Source organism: Frieseomelitta varia, unplaced genomic scaffold (genome assembly GCF_011392965.1).
Source record: "Frieseomelitta varia isolate USP_RPSP 00005682 unplaced genomic scaffold, Fvar_1.2 scaffold_322, whole genome shotgun sequence".
In the NCBI taxonomy this organism is placed as follows: Eukaryota; Metazoa; Arthropoda; class Insecta; order Hymenoptera; family Apidae; genus Frieseomelitta; species Frieseomelitta varia.
The window spans coordinates 94,486-107,293 of record NW_025110060.1 but is presented as its reverse complement, the minus strand read 5'-3'; the positions used below and the strand labels follow the sequence as shown (position 1 = coordinate 107,293).

General features: G+C 34.5%; 1 protein-coding gene across 1 annotated transcript in view; it reads right to left on the bottom strand.

Moving 5' to 3' along the window:
- Positions 1 to 12,808, bottom strand: part of LOC122530036 (band 4.1-like protein 4) — a 92,807-nt gene that overhangs the window by 17,338 nt on the left and 62,661 nt on the right. Inside the window, exon 6 of the mRNA XM_043656663.1 lies at positions 3,802 to 3,899. Coding sequence (XP_043512598.1) covers positions 3,802 to 3,899 — 98 coding nt within the window. The remainder of the gene's footprint in view (positions 1 to 3,801; positions 3,900 to 12,808) is intronic.

The following is a 12,808-nucleotide window of genomic DNA, read 5'->3' as shown; positions in this document are numbered from 1 at the left end:
AAATTTATTTTGTGAGGAATGAAATTGCAAGAACAGCGTGATAAAGTACACAAGCTTTCGAATCTTCAAAAATGCAATAAAATTTCTGTGAAAAATTGCAAAATTGATTATTCTCTGGCCACACAAATTTATTTCATTATCAGTTACACCTACGTTGAAATTTAAAGTAAAATTGCGGGAAAAGTAATTTTGAATTGACGTGGTAACATCATTTTGATAAATGAATTTTGACTGACGAAAGAAACGAATTTTCTTACAATTCCGTATAGGAACGTGCTAATGTACAACTAAATTAATTACTCGCGAAATTATGCGCGTTAAGCGAAATACTGTACGTCGCATCAAGCTAATTAAACAAGGTAATTAAATGTTAGCATTAATTCGGTACAAATTACGGTAAATGAAGCTTCGCTGAAAACGCAGAGGAGGCCATTTGAATCAAGCTCCCTCTTATCGAAAGCTATCGGTAGCACTCGGTAATCAGGAATTTATCAAATACCACTCGATAATTATTAAGCTAATTATTTTTGACTTTTATCGACTAATGATGGATCAAAGAGGATGAAATTATACTAATTACATATGTATTTATAATTATTTATATTGATGATATATTTATAAAATATATACTAATTATATATATATTAATCATTTGTATTGAAAAAAATACATCAAAATTTTAAAGATGAATATATTCTTAATTTGTTATACTTATTCAATATTATTTATGTGTTTCACTCGGCTCTTTTGATCGAACTCCAATATATGTACATGTATAAATGGTGCTAAATTATTGACCTGATAGTTCTCAAAAATTTCTCATGAAAAAAAGTTGAACATTGCTAATTCGTAAAATTAACTAATACAAATATTCAAAGTCACAGAAATTTATGTCTCATCATTGCTCAATTATGTAATTTTCTATTTGATTTAATTCCATTGTTAATCTCTATCAGAAAGATATCAAGTACTTAAATTTTTATAACATTAATATAAAATTACTGCTATGTTCCAACTTAGAACTTAATCTTTGTTTATAAATTCTGCGTACATTGCCACGTTTCTCTGTAATTTATTTTGTTACAAAATCTGTCGAAAGCTCAATTGTGTAATTTTTGATTTGATTTAATTCCATTGCCAATCTCTATCATAAACATATCAAGTACTTAAATTCCTATAATATTAAATTCTTATAATATTACTACTATATTTTAATAATATTGTGATAATATTAGTAATAATATTAATATTAATGTAATATTACTATAGTATGGAACAAACTGAAATGGAACTTAATCTTTGTTTATAAATTCTAACAATCTGCGTATGTACGTTGCTACGTTTCTCTGTAATTTATTTCGTTGCAAAATCTGTCGAAAACTCAATTGTGTAATTTTTGATTTGATTTAATTTCATTGCCAATCTCTATCATAAACATATCAAGTACTTAAATTCTTTTAACATTAATATAATATTACTAATATATTATAATAATATAGTAATAATATTAATATTAATATAATATTACTATAGCACGGAACAAACTCAAATGGAACTTAATCTTTGTTAATAAATTCTAACAATCTGCGTATGTACGTTGCTACGTTTCTCTGTAATTTATTTCGTTGCAAAATCTGTCGAAGACCAATCATTTCGCAGTCATTTAGCTGAGAGCCACTCCATCTCGATAACCCTGCGCCATTCCAGATAGGAAGACTAGAACAATCTCTTCTTTGCGTGCGAGATTCAAGGACGGTTGCGGCGCGAATCGTACCGGAAGACGACGCGAGCAAAGTCGAGCCGTTGACGACGAAACAAAAGGAGCTACGCCTCATTTTCAGAATTATAGCGGCATCTCTAATGAGGGACGAGGCACTCGGGAGACCATTTGAGGTTTACGTTGGCAAATTGTCTCCGCGAGATTACTCGCTTAAGCGATTTTCCTTTACGTCTGAGTGTGCTCGCGACTCACGGGTTCGTTCGTCACGCCTTCGAATTGTCTTCCCTTAATTAGACGTGGCTCTTAGTTTCACTTAGAGCAGTTTTCTTTGCGACAATTTCGCGTCGTGTTTAGCCAGTCTCAAAAATTAACTCGAGGCCACATTGTGGAAATTTCACGCGTGTAGGATACTTTTATTTTATGTTCGATTATCGTTTCATTGTTGTGTTTCATCTGCAGAACGTTACGAGAGAGATCAAACAGTTATCAGTTTACTAGACTTTAGATTGGAGAAAATGGTAATAATTACACTGCAGATAATTTATTAATTCGCAAATAATGTACAAAAGAATCGCGACAGAAAATTGTTTCACGTACTAAATGTTGTAGAAAGTATTATACTTATCCGTGTAAAAATCTTATTACGTGAGAGGGCGAAATTCTGGTTACAGAGGGTTAAATTATTTCTGCCAATTATTGAAAGTGAAAATGCACGAGTGTCAAACAGTTTTTGATAAAATTTCTAGAGAATGATTGCCGAAAGACTCTGAACTTTTCTGCGAACTTTGACAAAACAGCATTTGCTTGATCTCTGCCAAACGAACGGAATCGCGCGACGTCTCTCTGAATTCTTAAATCCCGATTCCTCTCGATACGGTGGCCTCTGTTTCTCCGGCGGAGTCCCTCTTAAATTATTTCGTTCAATTAACACACAGGCACGACTCTCTTTTCGCTCTAAAAGAGAAAGAGAAAAAGAAGACAACAAAAAACAGAAGAAAGATTGTCTCGTTGCTCGAGCCGGGAAAAAGGAAGGAGAGAAGAGTTAATCCAGCTTTGCAACGGACATGGTTTGCAGCAACGGTATTACCGGCCCCTCCTGCCTCTTCCTGCGTCTACCGGCTAACTTTCTTTGACCTTGAGAAGATTAATACGTCCGAGATTTAATTAAAGCCACCAATTTTAATCACAACGTTCATTAGAAGCGGTAATAATCTTCGCGTATCTAAACGGCCGGCTGAAACGGAAAGCCGCGCGTTTTGCCAAAAGAAATCGGGCGAATATATTAACCGTCTGATTGATCGCTCTTGCCTCCGCGATATGTACATTCGTACGATGCATTTCCTTCGGGAAATTACAGCCTCGCTCCGTTTGAAAAATCTGCCCTTGCTTCCGAAAAAAGAAACGAAAAAGAAAGGAAAAGAAAGAAAGAAACCGGAATTTCGATCGTTCGAGCAACGTTGCTTTCCTTCTTCTTTTATATTTCCCGTGATCGAGCGGCATAATTTGTACGTGTCGGCTGTTCGCATCGCATTTTCGACCGGTCGTAATTATTTCGTATTTCCACCTCGGGGAGATGATGCGCAGACGTGCACTTTAATCGCGCCGCGATTCCACGGAATCGGGAACTGATGGATTTTAAGATGATTCGGTTCGATTGTGTTTATGCACGTCTCTTTCATCGACGTGACGGTTTAGAAAGTATGATAATCAACTGAAAATTGTTCGAGACAGTTTTTCTATGAAGCAACACGCGCGGCTTGCGACGTCTGCGTAAAAATTAATTACGCATCGCGGTTTTATTCTGTTTTGACAATGAATCACGTAAAAATTGCCAACAACTGCGACATTTATTTAGTAGACTGCGGATGATTCATGCAAATTCATTTCATTCTACGAACAGAGTTAGAAAAAAGAAGAATGGAACCTAAATAAAAAACTTTGTTATATATGTTTTATCATATTGCGTGCGTTCTATTCGTTACTGTACCTTCAAGTTTCCCGTAAATGCATAAAACACTGTAGCCTATATATATATATATATTGTTTCACGAAAGAAATGTGGAAAAATGTTATGCTCTTACATTGAACGACGTAAGCTCCTAATTCCGCGGCCAGGTCGAACGACACAGGAAGTCGCCCTTGGAGGATATCCTGCTTTACTTGCAGGAAAAACTGGTACCTTGAATCAAAAAGAAAACAGATAGTTGCATCTTTTTATCGAACAAAGATATACAAAACACGTATTATTATTGATATTAACCGCTTGTAATTAATCATTACAAATGCTTATTATAATTATATTATTGAGATTTTGATATTTTACTATTGATAGTGATTAATAATAAAATTAGAATTAAAAATCCCGAAATTAAATAATACGAAACCTAAATTGTTACGACCATCGATAGTACAATAATATCAATTAAGTAATTAAAAATTCGAAAACTTATAAACCAACATCTTGCAAAGTAATATAACAAATCGATTGCGGATTTCCTATACGAAATTTTTAAATTGCAGGATTGCACAGAATATACATATAGCGCTAATTAAAACATTTAATCAAAGTTTTATTTTTACAAACTCTCAGTTATATTTACAAAAATAGAACTCTGCGATGAGAATCCGCAATCTATCCGCGAAGAATTACACTCAACGTATGAAAAAAGTTTCCTAAAAGAAATTTCCTCTCGAAGACGAATTTATACCTATATACGGTATTTTATAAGCTGAATTTTACTTTAATAGATCTCTCTTTTTCGCAAAAATATAAAGAAAAGAAAAAACGTTCGGCAGCTACTATACACGGGTTGTGAATATAGTTAATGACGTATGACATGTGATGAACATCAGGCGCGCGAGAGGGGCAAAAAAGAAGTGAAAGTGGAAGAAGAAGAAGAAGAAGAAAGGCAGGGGAAGGAGGTGGAAAGAGGCAAAGTTACGAGATGGGGTCAATTTGCGGCTCGAGTCGCCGCGAACTTCGATTTTACCATCGTTGCCCTCGCGGTTTCTCTTCTTGTAAAGTCATCGTTAAAAGATTTCGTAGTTCCTTTCCCGCACCTACCCCTTCGTTGTCGCTTATACCATCCGTTACCACGACCTCTCTTCGTCCATGTCACTCCACTGTCTCTTTTCTTTCACGCCTGTTCACCATTTCGTGCACGTGGCATCTTTCCCTCTCGCAAGCAGATTCCTTTTCGCTAGCACGCTTTTTCCTCCCGCTTTTTCTTCATTTTCTGCCTGCCAATCTCTCGTGCCGCCTCGTTCCTCGCTCGTCCACTCGTTTTCATCCCCCTCCACTCTGAGTTTCGCCACACATCTCACGTTCATCTCGACTGTTTTGCCAACTTTTCCGTTGTCTCATTTGCGAACACGATCTATCAACGACGAACACCCTAAACGATATACTTTTATTTACATTCTGCTGACACCGTGATGGGTTTATGAAATTTGCTCCGGGAGACGAGATTGCAACGTGCAATTCCGAGAAAAATTCTTTCTGTCAAGATGAATAGAAGCTGTTGGCGTCAGAGGAAGAGCAAAATGATCTTTTTTCTATTGTTGCACGTGTTCTGAATACGCGATTACGTATCAGACACGCGGAAAAATTGCTGCGAGATTGAGAAGTCAATTTGGAATCCTGTCTCGAACGTGAGCTACGTTGAATTGTCGAGAAATAGGCAAAGTTTGTAAATTTCTTTTTTCATACGTAATTGCTGAATGAGTTGGAAAGCTACACTTACATATCTCAGAAACACACTGTAACTTTTCATTTAGGAATTATCTTAATATTATTAATATTACAATAATATTAAGATAATTTATAATAATATTGAAATTAAGATATTATAATATTATTAATATTAAGATAATTTCTTAAAAGAGAACCTCAAAGGTTTATTTATATTTGTGCGGTATCGTTCAAAAAAGCAGAACAGAATTTTATTAAAATTCGAAATCAAAAATTAACGTTCGACTTTTGGATTTTAGCTCAATGAAAATATATTTCTCTAAAGTAAATAGATGCGTGCATTTTTACGCAAACCGGTATTTCTTTCCAGAAATGAAATAAAAATTCAGCTCCGGCGATAAAATCGTAAAAATTTCTCTCTTGGACACATATAGAAATCCACAGTCTACTTGCAAAGTTCAGAATAATATTCCAACTATCATTCAAACGGAATAACATTTTGATATTTCCTCGTATATCTTGGAAAACGCTGTGCGTCCTCTCTCGTTGCTCCAGTAGCAGGTATCTTCGGCAGCAAACGAGCATCCTCGTTTAAAGAACCCGGGCTGTCTGTGCTCGTCGCGCGATAAACTCCCTTTCTATTTCATTTTCTTGATATACACGATCCCCGAACGCTGTTTATTAACGCATGAATAATTCCACGGCCGGTTGCGAATCCACCGAAGCCAGACCGAATCCCCGAGGGACATTTCCCTCTTTCGAATTCCGTTTCTTCTCCCCTCCCCCCTCCCCTCCGCGCTTTATCTCCTTCCTCCCTTGCATCCGCTGATGCAAGGATTACTTGCGAAATTCCTTTTAGGGTAATTCCATGAGATTTACCATCGCTCTTCCGTTTTTCCGTGCTCAGTTCGTCCGCGATGCATTCGTTTCAACCCGAAACACAAACACATATACGAGAAGCGTCATAGTACCTCTCGTCTCAACAGCCTGTTCCAAAAGAAATTTAATATATCATCCTGAAATCATTAAGATCCCATTTATTAAGTTGCTCTTTCTTTTCGCCAGAGGGAATCCCCTCCACCCCCCTTTCCAGTCATCGGCTCAATCAGTCTGCTTCTTGCTCGTTTGACCTCATACTTTCCTCCTCTTCCCTCTCTTCCCTTTCCCGCTGTTTCCTTCCTTCTTCTTCCCTCTCGTATATACGGCGACGAAAATTGCCTCTGGTTTTCGTTTCACCGAATGTTGGCGCTTTATACGAAATCCTTGTGTCATATTTCAGAGCGTCACGCCTTGCTCGTCGTTGTTCCGATACGTTCAACGTGCACGTTGACGTTGTTCATTTTCCACAGCTGACATTTTGTCTCTCGAAGCGGCTGCGGCGGTAATGACAAAATGACGAGATGCTGCGCATATTTGTCAATTTCGCGCGTAATATTTGAGAAAAGAGAATGCAGATTTTACACACATTTACGTCGTATATCATCTTCACGTGATAAACACATGAGCAAGATCTGAAATATACGACATAGGTTTTCCTTTCCTCACTCGAAGCAAGTTCTTTTTCTTTTGTTGATCCCACTCTCTCCCTCTCTCTCTCTCTCTCTCTCTTTCTTCCTTCCTTTCTTTCTCCCTCGTTACACGATTGCGGGGAGCAGCGCTTATTAACGCGCCATGTCAGCGTCAGCTGACTATAAATCTACTCGCGTTATTACGGAATTGTCAATTCGCTTCCCAGGCCGCTTTCTCATTTTTCAAAAGTCGGGCAAAGACGTCTCTCTTCTCGTCGCGTTTCTTAGACAGCGCTCTCGCTGCACCGCTCCTCGAAGTCTCGAGGAATTGCCAGCCGATTCCTCCGATGCCGCTTCGTGCACTACCACCTTTATTTAATCGTGTTTTAAGCGTTCTCGACTCTAGTCTTTTTTTTTATATAAATTAAATTTATTTTTGACAAGACTAGATATTAATAAATACGACAAACATTTAATTTCTAAATATATATTTATTTTTGTTATTTTACAAAAAAAAACAATATATATATATTTTTTTAGATATGTATTTAGATATATTAATAATATATATATATATATATATATAGATATATTATTATAATATTATTTAATTATTAAATTATAATATTATTATTATTATATTAATATTAGATATATAATTTAATTATTATTATATTATTATTATTATTAGATATATTATTAAATATATAGATATATTATTAAGTTATTATATTATAATAATATATTTAGATATATTTAGATATATTAATAATATATATATTTTTTAGATATATATTTAGATATATATATATATATTTTTTTAGTTGTGCTGGAGACGACAATACAAATTTGTTATATAACTCGTATGTCATGCTAGAGCTGGCAACACTAATTTACTTTAAAACGTACGTGACGCTGTAGATGGTAACATTAAATAACTAAAGTAAAACACTATGTTTGTAGTTACAAGCCGCGCGCGGAATTTTTTTCTCCTCACCTTAATTCATTTCCCTAAAACTAAATACAAGTTTACATTCAACAACATTGAAGATAAATCGAGCACAAAGGGTTATATCGTTGATCAGTCTTGCGTGAATAATACGATTCAACGAGTTGCAAAGAAATAAGTTACTCGTTCTTGAATTTCTCGCGAAAACGACACAACACCGAGTCCTTTGTCGCGATAAATCGTTGGCAGTCAGTATTTCCCTTGTGAAACATTCCAAGGCACGTATTCACTGAACGACGAACTCGGAAGGCGGCGAGAGAGCCATCATCGATTCCCCGAGAGCGTGAAAACGCGTCGTTTGCCGTGAAATTTCGCGCGATCGTCCGATAATGCGGACGATTTTCGTTCGACGTCACGGAGGACGATTATCCTCGATCCTCGGCTGGCCGCGAGAGCATCGAAATTTCCAGGGAATTCCAGAGTCGCTTGAGAATTCCGAGTGCATCGAAATTGTTCATTTCTGCGCGCGTCCCGCCTCGTATCGCGATATCGCGTGCACGCGCGAACGAGTCGCCGAAGGAAGATGAGGAGAAAGACGATTTAAAAAAGTTCTCAGGAGAAGGCTCGTTCAAAGAGTGGAAATTGAAATATGATTTATTAGGTTAGGGCATTATTCAAAAATGACAAATTGAACGATACGTTTCTTGGATGGATGTTATTCGAAGTAACTACGAAGTGAACATGATTTTTATCTAGATTTTAAATATAAATAACGTGTTATTACTTGGCTGTCAAACGAAATAATTCTCAATTTTATCTTTTAGTTTGTGTTTGGATAAATTTTGATTCGAACAATTTCGAAAATACTTTCTACTTCTCCGTATGTTTACATGTCGGGTTATTTGTTATTTTATACGAAATTATATTTGAATTTAAGAAATATATTTGAATTTATATATTTGAATTTAAGAAATTATTTGGGAATAATTCATTCGAATCCCTAAGTTTTCTACGTTATTTCTAATAACTGATTGGTCGAAGCAATTTAAATTGTTATCTTTTATTCAAAGCGTCATAACTGAAATAAAATTATTCGTTTGTTCCAACAAACTTTTCAGTAAATTTTCATACATATACAATAAATAGAATTAGACACCGTTTAAAAAATTATTCCCAGATACAAACGACAAGATACAGACTGAAATAAAAGAAAAAAAAAGAAATCGTTTCATTTGACAAACAGAAATAATGCAATAACTTCGAGGAAAATTACTAACGTGGGATTACTCCGAAGTCGAGTCAAATAAGATGTTATTTGAATAACCATTTTTCAAATATTTTATTAAAGTAATGCCCGTGCCTGAAGAGAGGTGGCGGATCGTCGAGACGGCAATATTTTATCCTTGCCGGTTGAACGGTCACGCTACTCCTTCAATCATGGTTGTGGTTATGCTGTCTATATCCCATATCCTGTTCTATCATTGTCCTGATGCACAGTCGGGATTTCTGACGCCTGTTAAGGAGCTCTCGGAGCTCCACGGGATTTGTGAATTCAAACATGCCCCACCTTGCCACGATTCTAACCGTATATCGCCACGGTTGTCACGGAGCTGTGATTTTTTTTTTCTCAGGAGGAGAAAAGCTTTGTGAAAATGTGTTGAGTCTGGTCCGTCTGGTCGGGATTTGAACATGGGAATGGTAACATTCGAAAGGTAGAATTTGCTTACTTTAGAAAGTGTATATATATATATATATATTTTTTTTTTTTTGAATATGATAAATAACCTCGTAATATTTCTCGAGAGTCTCCTCTGTCCATTTCATTTCGTTCGACTCGCTTTTCTCCATTTTATTTAACATAAATCTTTATTAAAAGACAAAATTTAACAATATGAGTCGATTGAAAAGAACTGATAAAAATAAACGAACGTATAAGAAAAAAAAAAAAAAATTGAAAGACCAACAAAAATGACCTATTTTCTATATAGAATTTTGCATTTTTTCTTCGTATCTTGCATATACGATGGGTACGAAAATGTGGCAAAAGTAGACAGAAGGAACAAAAGTCGAGAAGACTTTGGTCTACTGAAACGCCTACCGTTTGGGCTCAACAATGTTCTCTATAATTTTCATTTTCGATAGATAATTGCCGGTCAAGGCTAATTGCTACGGTCCGGCGAGAAACTCGCTGCCTTAGGGCTAAACGCTAATCCACAATCAAGAATTCCAAGTTACTTGTTAGAAGGGAACGAGAGAGGTGTTTCCGTTTCGATCACCGGAGGGGTCAACACTCCCGTCTGATACAGCTGAAACAGCTATCAGACGTTTCGCAAAGTTCGCATAGTTTTCGCAATTTCGATCGGGTCAACTCGAGTAAGAACGTTAGCGTTATCTCGCAGCTGCCTGTTAATCTTACAGGGAAACTTCTTTATCTGCTGTTCCCTCGAAGAATTTCTAAAATCGACCGATCGACGATTTATCGATTGGAAAGTCTTTCTTAATGATATCAATAATTTATAACTTAGCTACAACTTCTAAATTAAATTTAGATGTAGATTAATTTTTGGAATATTAGTTTCAAAATATATCAATATATAAAGTGAGTTAGTCAAAGTTTTCAAGACATAGATACAATGGTGCTACGTTCAATTTCTGGAATATTTTAATAAATACATACATGTATGTAATAAAATATAATATAAAAAAATATATATACATTTAAAAATATAATAAAAGAAATTAATGTTCTGAATAATATCTAACATGAATAATATCTAGATGTCAGAAACCGTAATTAATAATAATTATATATGAATATGCAAACACGTATCTTACATTCGTTAAATGCAATTGATTAAAATAAACATTGTATTTATACAATATAAAATTCCGAATCTGAAACTAACAGTATCCGAATCTTAGAAATCCTAGCCAACATTCTTTAAAATGTTAATCTCAATGAAATTACAGTTATGCATCGAATACCATAGCCTATGACCTAAAATAAAACCTAAAATAAATATTTTAATAACAAAATATTTATAAATTTAAATTAAAAATTGTAAATTTGAAATTAAACACCATTTTTCTTAATAACAATATTGTTATGATGACAAATATTATACAAAAATTTATTAATTTATCTTCATAAAAATAAATTAAACTTAATATTAATCTACTATTTAATAAATTACTTACAATTCGAATTGAATAAGAAATAGTTAATATCGTTCTAAATAATAACATTAAATAAAATTAAACAAAAAATTTCAATTATTAAATCTTTTGAATAAAATCCAACTAAAACAGGAAATCCACATAATATTGTTAAAGAAAATATAATAATTATTCTTTTCATAGGATAAATATAATATATTCCATTATAAAGACAAAAATTTTGAAACCATTTATATAATGGAAAATGCTATTAGTATATTTATATTTATAAAATTATATTCAACACATATAAATATGTTGTGACAACGAATGTTCTTTTCTACCAGACACACCCTGAGCATTCTGCACGGATCGTTTAACGACGTTTGTCATCGTATTTCCCTCGTTAATCGTACTCTATCGGGTTTTGTTGGCTACGAGAAAATCGAGACAGCCAACAAAATGGAATTGAAATGTCCGCGATTCTCCCCCGCCGAGGGAAATGGAACGCGCCCGACGCGCTAAGAGTCCCATAAATTTCCGCATTTCGCGTTTCAACGTGTCCGAACGCCACGATATTGTGAAACTAAGCACACGGTCTTCAACCACTCGCGAGAGCAACAGAGCCAGCGAACGTTGCGACCGTAAAACGCATATCGCGGACGTGTCCGATCGTATCTCCCCTTTGAAAAACTCGTTCTCTCTCGGCGAACACGCCAAAAATCGCGAACGTTCAACCATCTCGCATCAACGACCGAGTTATCTCGCCGCCGTTAACGTCGTTTCGCGCGACGCTTCAAGACGAGATCCACCGTTCGTTAAAACCCTCGCAGGTATGAATGAAATAAATTAAAATTTCCGTTTGAAACGAAGAGGACTTGACGACGTTGAGAGCACAGGATTGCGCGTTTAGCGCGCAATTTCCATCCGATGCGTCTTAATACTCGCGTATTCTCTTTTCACGTGGTAAAAACTTCGCGGTCTTTCTCGTTCGCTTTCGCGAGGGATATTCGAGGCTCGCTCTAATTTTTCTGAGCGCTCGATCTTGTCACTTGAGAATCCGAGAACGGAGACGTGAACGGGGAGATATCGTCAGCTATTGGAGAGACGGATTTTCAAACATTTCGAGAAATTAATTCGATGCGGTTTCAAAGTCCTGAGAGTACTCTCGTGCGAGCAGAATAATGAGTAATAAAAAAGTGTGGTCAAAAAGTGAAATTATTGAACTAATTTCTTTTAATTTAAATTATTATATAATATTTAATATAATTAAATATTGTATAATATTATATAATTAAATATTTTATAATAATTAAATAATTATTAATTTAAATCATTAAATAATAATTACATTATATAAATATTTATAATTTAAATATTATATATAAATATAAATATAAATATTTAATTATTTATAAATTTATTAATTACATATAAATATATTATTAATATAAATATAAATATTATTTATATTTATATTTATATATATTAAATTTTATATATAAATATAAATATTATATAAATTTTATATATAAATATAAATATTATATAAATTTTATATATAAATATAAATATTATATAATAATTTAAATTATTGAACTCTTCTTTTTACGTTGATTTTTCTTTTTTCTTAAAATATTATGGGCAACTATGAGGGCACACATTTTTTGCATCTCCATGATAGCGATGTCACTGTTCACACTCGTGTTTCGTAATAAACACCACAGTGAGTAGGACCACAGACAATGAACTCTCAAATGGACGATTTTGAGAGTTCTATCGGA